General features: G+C 32.6%; 1 protein-coding gene across 4 annotated transcripts in view; it reads left to right on the top strand.

The window, feature by feature from the left end:
- The window catches only part of CDYL (chromodomain Y like), a 156,826-nt gene that overhangs the window by 27,512 nt on the left and 108,388 nt on the right, over positions 1–20,926 (top strand). The window contains exon 2 of one of the 4 annotated variants that reach the window (XM_031946916.1): positions 7,550–7,605. The exons of the other annotated variants lie outside the window; for them this stretch is intronic. Coding sequence (XP_031802776.1) covers positions 7,585–7,605 — 21 coding nt within the window. The 5' untranslated portion in view covers positions 7,550–7,584. The remainder of the gene's footprint in view (positions 1–7,549; positions 7,606–20,926) is intronic. 4 annotated transcript variants of the gene reach the window in all.

The raw sequence follows: 20,926 nt of genomic DNA, 5'->3' as shown, positions 1-20,926 counted from the left end.
TTCTAAAAAGTATTCATTTGGCAGTTCTATTGGCAAAACATTATTTTTTTCCCTGAGGAAAGTTGAGATTTAAGTGACTTGCCCGGAGTCACATAGCTAGGAAGTGTTAAGTGGCTGAGGTCAAATTTGAACTCGGGTCCTCCTGACTTCAGGACAAAACTAATTTTTTTTAAATAGTATTTTAATTTTCCAAACGCATGCAAAGATAGCTTTCAACTTTTGCAAAACTTGTTCCAAATTTTTCTTTCTTGCCCCCTCTCCAAGACAGCAAGCAATCCAATACAAATTGAACATGTGCAATTATTCTAAATATATATATCCATATTCGTCATGGTACACAAGAAAAATCAGATCAAAAAGGGAAAAAATCTTACAAGAATAAAAATAACCAAGCAAACAAACCACAATAACAAAAGTGAAAATTCTATACTTTAATCTATATTCAGTTTGCGTAGTTCTCTGTCTGGATGGGGATGACACTTTTCATCACAACTTTATTGGAATTAGTATTAAATCTTAAAACAACTTGGGCAGTGTGGCCAATACACTTGGAGGAGGCAGAGGACTGTTTAGCAATAAAATGGGAATCAGTTTGAGATCTACTTTTCATACTATAAACAAGAGATATCCATCTAAAAGATGTAAAGCTTATTTAAAAAAATACACACACACATATATATATATATATAGAAGGCGGCTTTGGGCAATGTGTAGTGGTATAATAGATAGTGAGATGATCCTGCATTCAGGAAGATTCACTTTCCCGAGTTCAAAATTGGCCTCAAACACTTCCTAGCTGTGTGATTCTGGGCAAGTCATATAACCTTGTTGCCTCAGTTCCTCATTTATAAAGTGAGCTGGAGAAAGAAATGGCAAACTACTCTCATGTCTATCAAGAAAATCTTGATATTGAAAATCTTGACATGACGGAAACTCAACAGCAGTCTGGTGAAAAACATCTGACCTTATGCCATCAAGTGTTTATAATTCCTCAAACATTTCATGCTCAGTTTGACATTTGTTACTCTCCATATTAGGATCATCATAGAATCATGGATTTAGAATTAGAAGAAATATTTGAAGCCATTGATTCCAACCCTCAATCATTTTCTAGATGAGGAGTGCCTTCTTGCCCTCCCCAGGTTCACAAAGCTAATAAGTATCTGAGATGGAATCTAAACCCAGGTGTTGCTGATATTATATATTAATACTATATAGAGGTCTCACAACTATAAGTTATGAATTAATTTTTCATTATGATAGTAGAAAAGTACCAGATACAGTCAGTCCTAAGTAACATTGCAATTTTTTTTACTTTTTCCCCTCCCAAAAAAAATAAAAAGGAAAGAAAATTTTAAAAAGAAATTGACTATATTTTAACAAACATGAAATAAACCAGAATCAACTGCTGTCAAAATCTACACCAATAGCTTTCTTTAGACCTTAATGGAGAACACTTCATCTATTAACTGCGTGGAATGTCATAGTTGTTAGTGAAAATATCAAATTAAAATACAAACATTTAGCCAAATGTTACATAAGTGGATTTTGAAAAATTCTGGGTAGGGTATTTTAAAATATCAAGAAGTTAGAGGAAAAACTTTATTTCTGAAAACTTTAGATGAAATTCAAGTCAAATCCTGGCTAGAGAGAGCAAATAATAAAATGAGAACAGACAAAAAAAATTCAAAACAGTATTTCTGTTGCAAATAATTTTCATTATTAATAACTTTGAAAGTAATTTTAAAAAATCTCTAACATTGTTTCTTGTATGCTACATATACTATCTATCTATACATATATATATGATATATATATATATACACATATACACACACTATATATACCATATATTTCATAACTGTAGAAATCATGTAAAGAGGAGCTGGATATTTAAAGGATGTTGGGAGGACCAGAACTATAAAATATTTGAGTAGGAAGAATACAATGATTTTAAAAATGTTTTTTATTGATATCTTTTGCTTTTCATATCATTGTAATGTTTTTATTTTTAGTTTTTTTTAATCTCTTGCCTGACCTTCCCAGAAGGACCTATTATTAACAGATTTTTTTTTAAGAGAAAAAGAAATAAAAATTAACACAGCTTGTGAATATATTGAAAAAGCCTGAAAACATGAATACATTATACCTATGAAACATTCTACCTTCACAAAAATGTCTATAGATATAGGACATTGCACATTTTCAGCTTTCTTATGTGTGTTTTTCATAACCTAGTCCTTTCTACTGTTCCAGATTTCTTACACTTTACTCCATGACAAGTACTCTAAATTTACACTGGCTCCCTGACTGTTCATTGAACATTACACTCCATGTGGTGGTTCTAGGTAATTTCTCTGGCTCTACCTGCTGATCACCTTGCCATCCTTTTAAGCCCAACTGAAATGCTACCAGAAGAGGCCTCTCTCAATCCCTCTTAAGTCTAGTGTCTTCCCACTGTTAAATTAATTAGCTATTTATCCTATATGTTGTTTTCTTGTTTGAATGTTGTCTTTCTCCATTAAATTATAAACTCCTTCAAAGTAGGGGACTGTCTTTTGCCTCTTTTTGTATCCCCAGTGCTTAATGTGGTGCCTGACACATAAGTACTTAATACATGTTTTAGAAATAAAATTGAACTTTGTATTTTGTAAAGGTGCACCATAATGAGTAAAAGAATTGCATTTGTAATCATAGTCTTTAGAGTATCAAACAACAAGATTTTAATACATATACAACAATTTTGATGTGACCTCTAGAATGAAAGGTCTAAGTTGACTGAGGTCGTTATGCTGGAAGGACCTCTTGTATTTGATCTAGTGGTCTAAGATGATATCATCCAGAAACTGTTGCAAATGCAATGGATAACATTGTTCTCTGTCTTATAAATTACATTTCATTATTCCTAACTCAGAAAACTAAATAAGTGATTTTTTAAAAGGAATTTATTGTTTTTATACTTTTGATGTTGTTCAAGTTTGAAACTGCATTGAAACTTTCTGGACAACCTAAATATGCTGATTCTCTCCCTCCTCCCCCCAACTCCTCTTGTTTATCACATGGAATTTAGTAAATGGGGAACCTTGTGGAGAGAAATTTTAGTAGAGATTTGGGATGCTTCCTTGAAAGAGTTAGAGAAGTGAATGGAAGGGCAGATTGAGAAGTGAGTTAGAGAATCAAAATGGATATTTGGTTTTAAAAAAACAAAACCAGGAGTGAGTATGTCATTGGTATTAATAAATGTTTAGTACCCAGTCTGAATGAGTGGGTTAAGCAAACAAGAATAAAGAAATTTCTGTGTGTAAGTAAGTAGTTGGTCAGGAGCAGAGAGCATGAATTTGTGAAGAATTAAAGTGTTTATGAATGGGCAATAATAAAAATCTGCAAGAGAATTTAGGCATTACATTAAGAACACTAAACTCATTGATTATAGTTCTATATTCTCTCTATGATTATCATATCATGATTCCAAGTAATTCATTTGACTTTTTTGTTCTTTCAGTGAATCACCAAATTTGTTCTGTCTGTACTTTGATCAGTGGACTTCTTGTCCATGTCCTACCACAAATTTTCCAGTACTTCTACCCAATACAATGGCATTTGTTTTATAGGGCCTTTAACATTTTTTGGGTGCAGCATTTGAGAGTAGCCATTTGTCGTTTTACATACTATAGGCCATCCTACCTTTTCTTTTTATACCTCCATTCTATCTTTTCATAGATGCTCTTGATTTTGCCTTTTATATTATTTATTTCATGTAATTGATATTATGGTGTAGTCTATTTTTGCCCACTTTTCTTTTTTACTTTGCCCTTTGAGGACAGTGTGCTTTTGCTTTTTCAGAGACTGTGAGTTTGTCAAGCCTACCCACATACAAGACAATATTCGCATAGCACATTCTTTTAGAATTTTACACCTAACAATTGATCAGAGAGATCATCTAGTACAAGTTGCCTCACTTTTAGAGATTAAGAAATTGAAGCCCAGAGATCCACCACAACAATAAAGAAACCATATAAGAAAAATGAATTGTAAGTAAGTGGGAAGTAAAGGGAATTGCAAGAAGACTTTTGCTTCAGTTGTCCAAGTGTTTCATAATAATGGCAAGAACTAGAATTAGTGGTAGAATAAAGAGAGAGAAGACTTTTTTGATTTGCCGCATGTGGAAATTGGTAGATTGTTTACATGATACCAAGATTTTAAAAAGTTGAAAAAGAGATTAATGGTGAGTGAAGGCCACATTTTTTTTCCTCAATATTATTTTATTTTTCCAAATCAACATTCTTTTTTGTAAGACTATTTCAAATTTTTCTCTCTCCTTTCCTTACTTTCCTCCTCCCCAAAGATCCACATACAATCTGATACAGCTTAAAATATGTGCTGTCATATTTCCATTTTTGTCATGGTGTAAAAGAAAAATAAGACTAAAAGAAAACCATGAGAGAAAGAAGAATTTATTGTCTTTTCATGTCATCTTAACTAATCTGATAGGTATGAGTTGTTTTACTTTGCATTTCTGTAATCAATAGTGAGTTAGAGCGTTTTTAATATGATTAGAAATGACTAATTATTTCTGAGAATTGTCTTTCCACATTTTTTCACCATTTATCAATTAGAGAATGAGTTGTATTATAAATTTGAGTCAGTTCTCTATTGTAGAAATGAGATCTTTATCAGAAACACCCATCTTTTGCTTCTCTTCTAATTGTGGCTGCATTGGTTTTGTTTGTGTGAACTTTTTAATTTAATGTCATCAAAATTATCCATTTTGCATTTTATGATGTTCCCTAGTTCTCCTTTGGCTATAAATTCCTCCCTTTTCTATGTAGACTATCCCTTGCTCTACTCATTTGCTTATAGTATCACCCTTTGTGTCTAAACGACCAACTCATTTCATCATTAGTGTGGTATAGGATGTTAGATGTTGGCCAGTGTCTAGTTTCTGCTATATTATTTCCAATTTTCTCAACAGTTTTTTTTTTTTTTGTCAAAATAGTGAGTTCTTGTTTCAGAAGCTGTAGTCGTTGGGTTTATCAAACATTAGAGTATAATAGTCATTAACTATTGTGTCTAGCGTATCTAACCTATTCCACTAATCCACCATTTAATTTTTTAGCCAGTATCAAATAGTTTTGTTGAGCACAATTTTATACTATAATGTTAGGTTTGATATGGCTAGGCCACTGATGGCCATAATTGAAAGAGAAATATTGGCAAACTTGATTTTGGGCGTATTGAATTTGAGAGTTTGGGGAAACATTCAGGTAGGAATGTTTGGTTGTGAGTTTGTTGTGACCTTGAAAGGCAGAAGAGATGCTAGGCCTGGAGATAGAAAATTTGGGATGAAAGCTGTAGGAATAAATTATTCATTATTCATTAATGTCATTTCCTCTTTTTTTTTTTTAACTGAAGTAATTGGGGGGTTAAGTGACTTGCCCAGGGTCATACAACCAGGACATGTTAAGTGTCTGAGATCAGGTTTGAACTCAGGTCCACCTAGCTGCCCTAGGTGTGCCTAGCTGTCATTTCCTCTTTTAAACCATTTCCTGTTGTCCAGATAGTCTTTTATTTCTTAGATTCCTTCCAGTTTACATTTTGGAGTAAAAATAGGAGGATTTGTTAGGTTGTCCTTACTTAGCAAGTAGCTGGGAAAGGAAATGACAGTCAGTGGGGAAACTAAGGGTTGTTACAGAAAATAGGAAAAAGATGAAAAGAAAGGTGCAGAATGGATTATTGACTTAATCCCCATTTGATAGTTATTATTTGTGTCATTAAGTGCATGCCTCACTTTACTGCTTTATTTTCATCAGTCTTTTAGATTCTAAAAGACTTTGTATCTTATTGAGGAGTGGGCTTCTTATTTTCTCAATCACTTCATCTCTGGGCTATTTGAAATAATTTCCTATTTCTCTTTCCCAGACTGATAAAGAAAAGAAACTCCACCACCACGCCATTTCTTTTCCTCAAGGCAAATTCCTTCACATATGTAGTAGATCTTAGGTCCTGTCTCATCATGCATATTCTTCACAGCATTACATTCATAAATCATTCTTTTATGTCTCTTCTTTGCTTCCCCTCCCATTTTCAATTTTATCCTAGTACCCCATTATATCTTTCTTCTCCTAGGTGAATTATTTTCTTTCTAGAAAAGATTTTTAAAACTATATTCAAAATTAGCTATTTTGTATTTTATAATACTTCTTTGCTTGGTTAACAGTGTCTCTCTTATGTAGAGCTGTAAGAGGTATGCGAGTTGTTTCTGGAGTATCATTTAATATCCAGGGTACATTTTTTTAATTAATGTGGAATATGATACAAGGTAATGGTCTAAACTGTGAGTTCTACAAGATATGTCTGTTGATAGATTTCAAAGGGTTTGTGCAGTTTGGTGGATGAGTAGGGAATTTATCTGTTTCAAAATAATTGCTTTACTTGTAAATTTGTGTTTTATTTTATGCACTTTAAAAACTTTATTCTGAGGGATGATCCATGGGTTTTAATCAGACCACAAAAGGGGCCCATAACACAAAGGTTAACCCTGCAATATAGAGAAAGCAGTTTCATATAGTATGCGGCTTTTTTTCTTACGCTGATGTACATTTATTTCTCCCTATTCATCCTAACAATAGCTTCATTTATTTATTTATTTATTTATTTTTGTTTGTTTTTGGGGTTTTTTTGGCTATACAGACTATATTTGTGAATAACAGAAGTTTTTTAGGAGCTTCTCAATAAGGTTATATTAAACTTAAGAGACAATGGTCAAATTTCCAATATGATTGAGAAGATATAACTAAAATAGTTTGATCTTCTGAAATTAATAGTTGAAAAAGGACATCCAGGAGTGTCTTTTAAAATTAAGAAAGGAAGAGATTAAGCTTATCCATAATTATCTCCTTTGTTGCATTGCAGACTTGTGTATGAATCTTATTTAATCCTCTAGCATCTAGCATTATGCCTTATATTTACTCCAGTATTTTTGCCTTTCCCTCTTAATTGTTCCTGAGCTTCCCATGAATTGAGTTGCTTTCACTTTTTCCTCTAGCACTGTCCATGGTTTCCCTGATCCACTTGTGAAATTTTTCTACTTTGTGAAATCTTTTCCTGCTTATCTCTCTTTTATCACGTTATCCATCATTGTTCCCTCTTCTACGTAACATCCGATGGGGTTATTGGTGTTTGATAATCTTACTTTCTTTTATAATGTCACTTCTCAGCATTTTTTCCCTCACTTCTCATCCTTACAACCCCCACACTTTAGCAGATGAGAACAGCGGACCCATTCCAACATGAACTTCCTCACCTTTAGTGACAAATTCTTATGGGAAAAGATTGCTTCCTTTATTTCATTTGCATCCCCAGTAAGTGGTTATTAAACTATTATTCCATTTCTCAGATGTTGGTAGTATCAACCTTGTTTTCTTCTTTTTAGTCGTACAAAAAATTATCCCTCCTTACAAAAGCTGATACCTTTGCCCTCTACCTTAGATCCTATTCCATCTATTTCTCTCAGGCTCTTACCTATTCGTTTTCTCCCTTTATTTTGGAGTGACAAGAGGCTATGTCATAACACCAGAGTGAACCATGCTGTCCTCTTCTGCCAAGGTGAGTAGAGTATTCATTTTACTTTTTCCATCTTTGTGACCATCTCAGACAAATATTAATAATCCCATAACTTGCTTATAACATAACATGCACACACTTTTGTCTTTGGTATTAGTTTTGTACCATTTTCCTCACAAGAATATACATTCCATTGCTGGCTGATACTGTCATGAGTGAAATGAGACTATTTGGCCCCTTTAGTGCCTGTTTAATGTTTAATGCCTATTTGAGCAACACCTCCTGGGCACTGTATAGTTGCATACCTGTAATGTTTCATTATCTGCACAATCTTTCTATCCTTGGCCTTATATATTTTCCTAAGGGACCCTTGCCCTCCCATTCTCCAGTTTTTGTTTCTTTGAAATTTTTCTGTGTTTTTTGTTTGGTTTGATTTGGTTTTTAATTTTAGACATGGTGTGCTAAGTGTACTGTCTCATGGTGTGTAGTTTAGTCTCAGGTGGCTTTTTCAAAACTATTCATTTTTGCAGAATAGGACTCATTATGGATTATTGACAAGATGTACAGTTTTAATAGATGTATTTTACTTACTGGTTGTGTGTGTGTGTCTTGAGGAAGAGAGAATTACAAATGGAGATTTTTATGCCTTGTAGTTATGTCAGATAATGAAAAGCGTTCTAAAATTACAAGGGTAGAATGCAATGTCCATATAAAATGTGTACATGTGTACAATTTTAAAGGGAATTTCTCAAAACAAGCTTGCTCATCATTACAGAGTTTTTAGGTTAACCACCCATCCTCATTTATTCTGCATATTCCTTTGGGGGGCGGGAGAGGTAAGGAGAAGGTGAGGCATTTAAAGTTAAGTAATTTGCCTAGGATCACATAGATGTAAGTGTTAAATTCTGAAGCTGAATTTGAACTCAGGTCCTCCTGACTCCAGGGCTGATGCTTTATCCACTTGTCATCTAACTGCCCCTTCTTGTTCCATCTATTTCCTCTGACATGTTGTCCTAGCTCTCCAATCCTAATTTATATTTAAAAAAAAAAAAAAGGCTTCATTTGCAATGGGGTCACAGTGGAAATACTGCTAGACTTAAAGTCAGGATGATATCAATTTGGAGTACACCCTTTATAACTTATAGTAGTATGACCATAGTAAAATGGTCGTCTTCACCTTTCAAATAGCAATCATTAAATGCCTAATGTATTTAATTTCCAGGGTTATGAGACCCAATTGAGATAAAGTAAAAAAGCACTTTGCAAATATTAAAGTCCTATTAAAGTTAAATAATATTTATTAATTTATTGGAAAAGATGGATATTAAAGAAGTGGAACTAAGCAGATAACTTTTCTAGTTAAACTTTTGCTTACCCAAAGTAGTTCTTTTGAAAAGTATAAAAGACTTGTTTGACAAATCCAGTGTGATCTTATCTTTAAGACTTTCTGCAGCTTCTGACATTAGCAACCATTTGCTTGTTTAGAATCCTCTCCTCCATTTTTGATACACCGTACTGGATGGCTGAATTTTGAGTTAGAAAACATGAATCAAAAAGTCTTGAGTTTTAGTTTCAATATGACCTTGGATGAGTCAGGTCATTTAATTTCTTTTTTTTTATCTGTGAGGGAGTTTAGGTGATCTCCCTGACTTTTCAGCTTTTTTCAGCTATAACCCTAATTGTACCTTTTTTTTTTTTTTTTTTTTTTTTTTTTTAATCCTTTGCACTGATTCCTAATTCTTAGCAAGGAAAGGAAATCAGTGTATAATGCCTGTGTGTGCCAAGCATTGCTGTTAAAGTATCTTACAAATATCCTGTTTGATCCTCACAACTTGTAAAGTAAGTTGTGGTGTTACTGATCTCCATTTTGGAGTTGAAGAAATTGAGGCAAACGATTGCTAAGGATGAGACAGCTATTAAGTTATCTTAGACCAGGTTTGATTTGGGGTTCCCCTAACTACTTTTTCTATACAGATGTCTCCGAAATTCCTATCTCCTGTCTTAACATCTCTTATGGGCTCCAAATCTTCGTCTCCATTGAACTTTCTACCACTAATTGAAAATTCAACATTTGAAACTGAGCTGATTATTTTCCTACTTTGCTCAGTCTTTTCCTTACAACTTAACTCTTCCTGTCATTTAAAAACAAATGCAAATATCACCTGCTAGAGGAATCTATCCTGTTTACTCCCTCATCTTTCTTTCACTTTCCTACACATTTTTTATTGAATTTAATTTTCTAAGCACTGTCTTGGTTTCTTATTTATATAAGTTGCCTAGCATATAACATGTACTTAATGTATGCTTTCTATATTAAATTGGGGATTTACTTCTTTGCTATCCTATTTGTGATCATCACTGCCCTGGCCTCCTTTGTTTATAACTTTTTTTCCATTTATTTTTAAACTCATGATTTATCATGTACTTAATATTACTTCCCCATAGCATCCCCCAACTTTGCTCTCAATTTCCACTGTAACTATTAAAATGCAGTGCCGTTAATATTGCAACCACTTCTAAGTAGATCATATTCTGTGTCTCCTCGATTCTTTGTCCTTCATTTTGCTGTTTAGAATCATCTTTATTCATCATAGATACGCTTATATCACTCAACTCAAAATTTTCATTTTCTGAACAAAGTTTAAATTTTTTGTCTACAATTCAAATTTGTTTTATTTGCTACAATCACAAGGTTCACACTTAAGCAAATGACATTCCCTTTTATTTCTTTTTTTTATTATAGCTTTTTATTGACAAAACATGCACGGGTAATTTTTCAACATTGACCCTTGCAAAAACTTCAGTTCCAACTTTTCCTTCCCTTCACCCCCCACCCTAGATGACAGTCCCATACATGTTAAATATGTTAAAATATATTTTAAATACAATATATGTATACATATTTATACAGTTATCTTGCTGCACAAGAAAAATCAGATTTAGAAAGAAGGTAAAAATAACCTGAAAAGAAAAACAAAAATGCAAGCAAACAATAATAGAAAGAGTTGAAATGCTATGTTATGATCAACATTCATTTCCCATAGTTCTCTCCCTGGAGTGTAGCTGATTCTCTTCATTACTGAACCATTGGTACTGGTTGGAATCGTCTCATTATTGTTGAAGAGAGCCATGCCAATCAGAATTGATCCTTGTATAATTGTATAATTTTGTTATTGCCGTGTATAATGATTTCCTGGTTCTACTCATTTCACTTAGCACCAGTTCATGTAAGTCTTTCCAAGCCTCTTAGTATTCATTCTGCTGATTGTTTCTTTGGAACAATAATATTCCATAACATTCATATACCACAATTTACTCAGCCATTCTCTAATTGATGGGCATCCACTCAGTTTCCAGTTTCTAGCCACTAAAAAAAGGGCTGCCACAAACATAAAAGGACATACAGAACCCTTTTCCTTCTTTTATATCTCTTTGGGATATAAGCCCAGTAAATAGCACTGCTGGATCAAAGGGTATGCACAGTTTGATAACTTTTTGAATATAGTTCCAAATTGCTCTCCAGAATGGTTGGATCCGTTCACAATGTATCAGTGTCCCAGTTTTCCCACATGCCCTCCAACATTCATCATTATCTTTTCCTGTCATCTTAGCCAATCTGAGAGGTGTGTACTTGTATCTCAGAGTTGTCTTCATTTGTATTTCTCTGATCAATAATGATTTGGAACTTTTTTTCATATGAGTCTAAATAGTTCATCATCATCAAATATTTTCATCATCTGAAAATTGTTCATATCCTTTGACCTTTTATCAATTGGAGAATGGCTTGATTTCTTATAAGTTAGAGTCAATCCTCTATATAATTTTCATTCCCTTTTATTTCATCAGAGCATTGACCCTATTCCGTCATGAACTTCCATCATGAACTGATCTTAATCAGTATTTTTATTACTTTGTTTTGTTATCTTTTTATTACTTTTCTCAAGCATCAACTTATTTGATCCCATAAATATTGATTATTTTCATCCTTGTTACCAATTCATTTTATTTAATATTTTCCTCCAGTTACGCTAAAAATAATTTTAATTTTTTAAAAACATTTTTGTGATCTAGGTTCTCTCCTTTATATCCCCTTATAATTAAGAAACCCCATATGAAGTTATGCAAAACATTTCCATAAAATTCAAGATGTGAAAGATCTCCCATCCTAATGAAAATTAAACCCTCAAGCTTGAAGAGGGGGGAGGGGGAGGGGGGGGAGAGAGAGAGAGAGAGGATAAGAGAATGAGAGAATATGAATGAGAATATATGCCTCAATCTGTTTTCAGGTACAGTCAATTCCTTTTCTGGGTATAGATAGAATTTTTCATCCTAAATCCTTCACAGTAGTAATGGATGATTCTGTTAAACCTTAACTTACTAAAAAAAAGCAAAGTCCTTCACATCTGGTCATCCCAGAACATTGTTGTTACTTTGTATATAGCACATTTCACTTTGCTTGATTTTGTGGAGGACTTTCCAGTTTATTTTCTGAGAGCATCCTATCATCATTTCCCATAGAACAATAATATTCCATCACAAATACATACCACAGTTTGCTTATTGAGCCATTCCCCAATTGATGGGTATCCCTTCAATTTCCAATTTCTTTGCCCTGAGAAGAGAGCTACTATCAATATTTTTGGTACATATATAGGTCATTTTTCCTTCCCCCCAATCTCTTTTGGTATTCATGCTGTTGTAATTGATTTATTTAGTAAAGCTATAAAAATGAGACTCCTGGCTTATTTTAATTTAAGATCTAAATTGCTAATTACAATTCCATCAAAGGGATAGCCAAAGCATTTTACAGATTTTCACTATTGCTATTGCTCCTTTTCAAATCAGTTTACCTTCTTACATTTTAAGTGAGAATTTCCTCTTAATTTATAAGATTTATGTGGTTGCCACGTTGAGCACACTGTACATCTCAAGTTCTTTTCTAGTTTCACTTTTTCAACAGATTATCAGAGCTAAGTGTTAATTTATTGGATTTTTTATAATTGCTTTTGGGGAAGAAAAAAGGTTATCTTAAGGGCAGAAGTACAAACCCCCCAAATAAATAATGGCAGTAAAATGCCATTTAAAACTATAACTTGCATATAGTGAGTCAGCCAATTACAGTCTAGTACAAGAATATAGAAATGAAGGTTTATCAAGTTAAGGCTCAGAACTTAAAGCTATTTTACAAATTTAGAGAGTAGTAATAAGGAATTCTCCAATCTTAATCACCTTGGATGCTCTTTAGAAAGAAAACTGGGCTCATACCTTTTTGGACAGAAGCCATATCTAAAATTTCAAAGTTACATCTACAAATGTTTCTTAAAATGTATGCACTAAATCCATCCATCAGTTTTTATTTTTTATTTTTTTTTAATATAAGTACGTGTCAGAGTTGGGGAAAACTTTGTTTCCTCTAAAGGCATTTACTTTGACTGAAAAGATTCGTTTTTCATTCATAATATAAAAGTTTACTAGAAACAAATGAATACCATATAGACTTTTTCCTCATTTTACAATGAAATGACAGATTTCCTTCAGAACTATTTTCTTCTTCTAAATTGTGTACACCTTGTTTCAGATAGTAATCAGCAAGGAAAAATCTAAAAGGATCAAAACCTTAGAAAATGCTCTTTAATGATCATTGCACAAATGAGCAACCAGCTTGACATACTACTAGTGTATTGTACTTACAAGTTTGTTTAAAGGAAAAAAGCAGATATTTTGAACAGAAAAGCAATTCTTCTTGGGACCAGAATTTCTTAATATCAGAGTGTGTGTGTGTTTGTTTGTGTGTGTGTGTGTGTGTGTGTGTGTGTGTGTAAGTAAAGGGCAGGAACTTTGGAGAAATATACTTAAAGCTCAGTATGAGCCTTATTGTGTTATGAGTTATGAATACAACAAGATGTTAATTCAGTGGAATTAATAAGACAATGGTTATTTAGTTTTACATGTACTTAGTACTTAATATAGTTCTACAAAATTGGCACCTATGATGATGTACTTGTAATAAGAGTATATAAGAGCCAACAAGGACTGGGAGACAGACATTCCATCTCCCACCATCTTGGTGACTGGTCTGTCCTCCTTCACTTCTCTGCTGAAATGAGAGACATTCCATCTTCATCAGCCTCTTGGTGGCTCTCCTGCATTTCCTGCATTGAAACCAAGACTCATTCCTGAAGGCCTTCAAAAATCTAGCCCGGGCCCCAGGTAGGGAGACAGACTGTGAAGGAGACTTTTGGACTTTATCCCTGGCTATTCTCCTGAATACTCTGCTGAAATGACAACTGGTCCCAAGACTTCCAGAAAGCTAACTAAAACATTACATATATGTATATTTTTAATTGTGTGTATTTTTTAAAGTAAATTCTTAGTGATATCTTGTTTTTCTTACCTAAATTCTCTTATACTCCCTCTCTGCACCCAGAGAGCTCACCCTTATAACAAAGAATTTTGCGTAGCTATTTTTTACTTATTTGTTGATGGTTTTTAGACTAAATAAAAATGTCTAAACCTAAGGGCTCAGGAATTAAGTATCAGACCTCCTGAATAAATTAGAAGAAAATTTTAATTACTCTTTTTAAGTATAATCTTTTAAAAGAATATTAAGTCTAAAAAATTTTCCCATTGTTAATTTTAACTATCAAACTCAGGTGAAATTAACAGTTGTGCTGAGACTTATTAATCTATTCTTTCGGTGTATTCCAGTTCTAGGCATTAATTTGCCTACTTTGAGATGCTTCTGTTTCATTTGAAATTTTACGGTGTTTTATTTTTATTGGGAAATTGGATCCCTTCATTTGTTTAGGTAGTGTTATGTTTATGTTGCGAGATATAAATTTGAATCTTGTTAAATGCCTACCACTCGGGTCTGGGGGAAACCTCATCCAAAAAAATGAGACAAACTAAGAAAATATGGTAATTTCTAAAAAGACAATTGTGTAGGAAAAACATTTTGAATTTGGAATTGGTGAATAATAAAACTTTCTTTAAAGATGCTATCAAGTGACATGCCAATTAAGTGATATAATACTATTTCTTGTAATTTAGTTATCAGATTACAGTAGTTAGCATTTGCCAAATATGAATACACGTTGGTAGTTTATTGATTATGAGTAATCCTTGTGCTTTTTGTGGCCTTTGATTAAAAATTAAGACAAGAATAATACTAGGTAGTGTTGCCTTTGTAATATGTTTATTGAATTTTACTAAAAGATGTTTCTTTGTAGTATGCTAATCTTGATTGCATTTTATAAAAATTTATAGAAAACATTCATTAACTTCTTTGCCTTTGTGCCAAATTGTCAACATCTGTTTGAACTCTTTGTACTAAAGGAGTTACTATTTAATGGGGAAGATAACACACAAAAGAAAGCTGAAATCGGTGCAGGGGAAAATTACTGGCTTCTTGCTAAAGAAGTTAAAGAAATTTAAAGGAATGTAGCCAGAGAAGCCAAAGAAATCCAAAATGAGCCAAGAGATTGGTCAATCAGGTATCTTGTCTTGTTTCCTCTTCTTAAATGGAGTTTGAGGTCATGGCTCCATCCTCCAATCAGAGAGCCATGGGTATGGATTTAGTTAGGAATATGAAGGCTGGATGATACCTTGCCAAAAGGGTCTTTCCTATTCATCAGTTTACTGAGAACTTAGTGAAGAAGCTAGAGAAGTTCAAAACGTATGCTGGTAGAGAAATTGAAAAAGTCACCTGTTTCACTATATTCTTTGAATATCTGCATTCTAGTCGAATCCAAAAAATGTTTACTAGTTATGGAAGACAAGACTCAGAAAATAAAAACAGCTTTTGTTCTTAAATATCCTATTTTTCTATGTCTAAATATACATACATAACAGATGACAAAATATACATAGGTAACATGATTGGAGGGGATTGGTTGATAATGGTAATGGGAAAGTCTCCCTGTGATATAGTAGTATCTAAATCTTATAGAAATCTCTCTTAAAAACATGGTCAGGTTTCTATAAAAGCAGTCTATATAAACAATTAAGCTCATTATTTGGATAAATTCAGCTACTCATTATAGCTTTTATAAAAACAATTGTTATTTGCTTGTTATTTTAAATGAATGTAAAATTGGCAAGATTTTTCATCGGAGTTTTTCAAAACAACGTTGCCGGGTGATATTGCATGTTGTAATTCTTTTTTAATACACTAATCAAGATTGATATTTATTCTAAAAGAGCTACAGCAAAAAAATTTGTTTCATAGACAATTTGGTTTCAAGAAAGGCATTTTGACAAACTAGCAAATATTTTTTTCATTTATACCCCAAACAATGATTTTCAGATTCAGATACTTCTTTCAGCATGCTTATTACAAGAAAAATTTATTAACCAATTTTTTTAGCCAAAGAAAAGCCTTTATATAAAGAATATAAGGAAGTGAATTCCTTATCTATTCATACTTCAAAACTGAGAATTAATTTGTTAGGCATTAAGAAGTGATTCTACTTCTATTTTTGTTGTAGGATAGTAAAACTTGCATTTTATATATTCCCAATTTTGTGTGTGTGCTTTAACACAATTTTTTTGCATTTTTTCACAGCCTTGTTTTTATTTGTGTAGATCAGAATATGAATGCGAGGATGTTGCATTAATTTTATTATTGTGCTGTTACTTAAAAAAAAAAGACGAACTATGCAAGTTTCAGGAGGAAGTATTTTTTTTTAAAAAACATTTTCTTAATCTTTGATTCTATGATTAGATTAAAATGGCAGTTTCTTAGTTGAGTTCAAACACCTTATATATTACATTAGAGGAAGAGCCATCATGTTTTGTAATATCCTATGCTTCGTTCTCATGTTGTCACACATTTTTAGAAAGACTACATTATTATTATGGACTATATAAAGGGTATATTATTATTAAATAGTTTTTTAATGGACTATTTTAAAAAGTGTAATGATTGATATTGGGGCTTCTCTTATACAAGTGGTTGTCCATAGAACATGCAGTACTTTCAAATTGGATGACAAGCTATATTGAATAAAGACTTTGCAGACTTTTGAGGTAAAATTTTCTCATATCATTCTCATTTAAAATATATTGGAAATTTATTCTTTTAAAATATTTTGTTTTTAAATTACTTATATTTATTTCCCATTTCATTTTTTTTTCTTTCTGTTGCAGAGTTCTTTCTTATTTTAAAAGTTGATCAAAACTAAGCAAGATATTATATTACATTATTAGAGTATTAAACCCAAATTATCTTTAAGTACTGGGCAGTCATGCCAAACTGAGTAATTATAATCAAGCATTTATTTTGCTTTATTTTGTAATTGTTTTTTCTTTTTCTAGTGTTAGTATTCTGTATATTCTTTTCCTGGCTCTGTTACTTCACTTTGCATCAGTATGTATGAATCCATATATTTTTAAAGATTATTAATTTCTTATATACCACAGTAATATTATATCATCTACATTTACTTCAGTTTCTTTAGCCAATGAGCATTTTGTTTCCAGTTCTTTACTGTCACAAAAAAGTGCTGCTATAAACATTTTAGTCTGTAAGGAGTCTTTTTTGGTCACTGAACTCTTTGGGATATATGCCTAATAATGGAATCTCTGGATCTAAGGCTATAACTTTTTAGTGAATCCCCCTTTTTCCCCCCCCAAAAGAATTGAACCTAAAATTTAAACATTGACCAAAAATTAGTTTGCCCGTCTTTCTACAACTTCTTCCATACTGTTTGCAGTATTGTTATTACAGTATTAATATAGGTAAATGAGATATTACAATTGTTTTGATTTGTACTTTATTAGTAATTTGAAGTGTTCTATTGTGTTTGTTAATAGTTTGAAAAACGAGAAATTCTCAAAAGAATTGCAAACTATTTCATCTTGATATATTGACAATAAATTTGCAATGTTTCATAATTTCATTTTGAGCAATAGTAAGAATCTTTTTTGTTTGTTTTTGTTTTGTTTGTGTGTGAGGCAATTGGGGTTAAGTGACTTGCCCAGGGTCACACAGCTAGGATGTGTTTTAGGTCCTCCTAACTTCAGGGCTGATCCACTGCCCCTAACAGAATCTTTAATGATTACTGTATTGAACAGGAACATACTTTAGATTTGTAACTGATCCCAATAATTATAAGTAATATGGACATTGTCCTTCTCCCCCCCCCCCCCATTTTTATCTCCAAATGCTACAGTCTTGAGGACAAAAATGTGTGTGTCTTGACTACTTTTGTATTCATATTTTTGACAAGGAAAGTACAGAAATAGGGATAGAGAGAAATGAACACCAACAAAACATTTTTAAAGCGAATAAAGAGAGATTAGGGAATAGTTCCAAGAGCAATACCAATAAGCCGGGAAGTGTTGGTGCTACTGTGTTTAGTAGATGGTGCGTGTAGATAATTTGTGGTTTCATGTAAAGGCTTTATTTTCTAGTTATTGTATATGGAAATAGTCATATTTGATTTTCTAGTCTATAATAAAATCAAATTTCAAAACAAAGGAAAATGAATAGCATTGAGAAACAACACATACTTAGGTTACTTTTGAAATATTGTTTAATTTCAAGCTTATACTTCATATTCAAATAGAGGGATTCAAGTCACTGTGTCATGAGTAGCCTTAGTAGTGAGGTGGAAGACAACTTAAACTAAACTTATTTGTACCTACAATACAAATCTGTTATATTTTCTTAGTTTGAGTTTGCTGTTATTCTTGCTTTTTAACTCAAATTTTAACTTTTTCATTGAAAAAATTGGTCTCATTAAGCATGAGTTGTTATTGAAAATATATAATGATTTTCGTAAATCTCTAGTTTCAAAAAAATTAATTTGTGGGAGCTGGCATAAACTCTGTTAAGTTAGTGAATCCATGGCCTAGGCAAAGAGAATGTATACGTTTCTAGTCATAGTGAACATTTTCTACAGAGGAGGAGATGTTGATGAATTTGAGAACTGGTGACCCAGGCCTGTTAAAATAGTTCCTATCATGGTCACTTACCTGTGTTCTGAATCCATGATTTTGGGCTAGAAATGTGATCCTCTATGGTTTCTCAAATTTCTATCACTATTCCATTTGTTCTTCTTGGATCTTTGTTGGAGTAGTGCAAAGTTGACCTATATTGCTTCCTCCTTTGTCTTCCAAATCGGCAAATTATAATTTAACTTATACATTTGAATTCTTAAAGCCTTTAATAAGGAAGGATATATATTACACATAAGTGAATCATGTTGATATCAGTGCCTCTTCTTAGAGGGAAAAATCATGGAGAATTAAGGCATTAATCAATAAAATGTTCTTTTTGGAATAAAATAAGTGAAAAATTTAATATTAACTTATATAGATGTATGACCTGGACTATATAAAATTGAAACCCATGCCGTGTATGTAATTTAGTCTTAAAGCCTTAAAAAGTTATGGGCAGCAAGTCGGTGTTCCCAATAGACAAACTAATTCTGATCAAGGAACTTAACAACTTAGCCTTGAAATAACAGATCTTCCGGTGCAACTATACAGTTGGAAATTCTTAAGGTTTGTTCCTTCCCTTCTTTTCTGATCAGAAACACATGTCAAATTGAGCTTTTCTAACTGAAGATTCTTTTCTCTCTCCATTTCTCAAGTAGGAGCTTCTATTTCTCAAGTTCCATAAGCTTAGGAGAGAGTCCTCACATTCCTTCCCTTTTGGATTGGAGACAACTTAATTTTAGTATTATTCTACAGGGTTTAAAAAAAAAAAAAGACCATTTAATCGAGTGTAAAACTTTCAGGCATTTCTAATGAAAACACCAGAACTGAGTTGGAACTATAAAATATAAATGCAAAGTCAAGACAAACCTACAAAGGTTAATTTACTTGAGCAGTTGGAAGAATCTTATTAGTGTATAGCTGTTTCTATATGTCCCCCATGGGATTGGATTAAACAGTATAATTCATTAAGAAATTAATTAAAATTCTTCATGGTACTTTCAACTATATATTATGTTTCATGTAAAATGTAATACACTCCTTGGGTGTGGGAATTGTTTTATTATTTGTATTTATTTTCTGCACATAGTTTGCAATGGATAAAACTTGATTAATAAGTATTGTAGTCTTACTATGTGTTGAGGCTTTGCTTTCTATATGGGGGTGGGAAGGAAATGAGGTAAAAAAAAATTGAATATTTGTTAAGCATCTATCACATGCCAATCACTGTGATAAGCTCTTTACAAATATTTACACTTAGGAAAACTGAGGCAGAGACTAAATTACTTGCCTAAATCACACAGCAAGGGTCTCGTGCGAGAATGAATTTACATCTTTTGATTCCAGGTCTGAGACTGTATCCTTACTTAGTTATTTGATAAAATTTGATATTAGAGATAAGTGATCCAGGGAATTTCTCCTTTTCTACTAGCTTGTTTTATCTACTAAATTAGAATAGTATTTTTTCCCCTTATGAAAAATCATGAACATGAAATAAGTTAGTCTTAAGTCCTTTTGAGAAAATATTCTTCTATAGCATTTGATGCTGTCAACTATCTTCTCATTTGTCCTCTCTAGATTTTCATGACACTGTCATCTTGAATCTCCTGTCTATATGTCTTCCCTTTGTCATTTGTTTTTTTGTGGATCATTATACACATTTTACCTTGTAACTGTGACTATACTACCAGAACCTCATCAGCCCTCTTTTTTTTTTTTTTGGCTGACCTCAACAGGTCCTATTTTAATTCCTGCACAGATGACTTGTTTACATTCATCCATAGACTTTTTTCTGAGCTCTATATTGATTCGTGTTTGTTTTCTAATTAAATTTGTCCTATTTTTACATTTCTTTTGTTTTCCTGTAGTTTGTTCCTGTGTTTTAGAATTGTTTTGTTGTATTGAAGTGTATTTTTCTTTTGTCTTGCTCATTATTGGTAGAATTTGATTATGGTGATTATTAATATCTTGAAAGAAATGACTATTACAATTGCTAGAGTAGAAAAAGTATTTTGCCAAGTGCAGGATCTGCCCTTTTTCATTGGGAAAGGGCTAAAAATAAGATTTTTTTTTTTTTTAAAGCAGTTGGCCAAATGTCTTTTTATTTCTTAGAGAAACTTGATGGTTCTAACACCATGGATTGTTTCAGGTTCTCTGTAGCGAATTTTTACTTACTTTACTTTACTCTAGCTCCTTTGGACAATTGGGGAGGGAGTATTTTTTTTCTCTGTGGTTAATTGACTTTTTTTGTTGTTGTTGATTGGTTGGTTGGTTGGTTGGTTGTGGGAATGTGGGGAGCTGCTTGCTCTAGTTTCTTGTTTTCTGTTTACTTCCGTTTTTCCCTTCTCTCCCCATTTCCCCCAGAAGTCCAATGCTTAAGTCTGTTTAGGAGGGAAAACAAGTAGATTTCTCCTGATTTTTG

The sequence above is a fragment of the Sarcophilus harrisii genome, chromosome 1, assembly GCF_902635505.1.
Source record: "Sarcophilus harrisii chromosome 1, mSarHar1.11, whole genome shotgun sequence".
Lineage (NCBI taxonomy): Eukaryota > Metazoa > Chordata > Mammalia > Dasyuromorphia > Dasyuridae > Sarcophilus > Sarcophilus harrisii.
The sequence above is the reverse complement of the archived record's forward strand: the minus strand, read 5'-3'. Positions and strand labels throughout refer to the sequence as shown.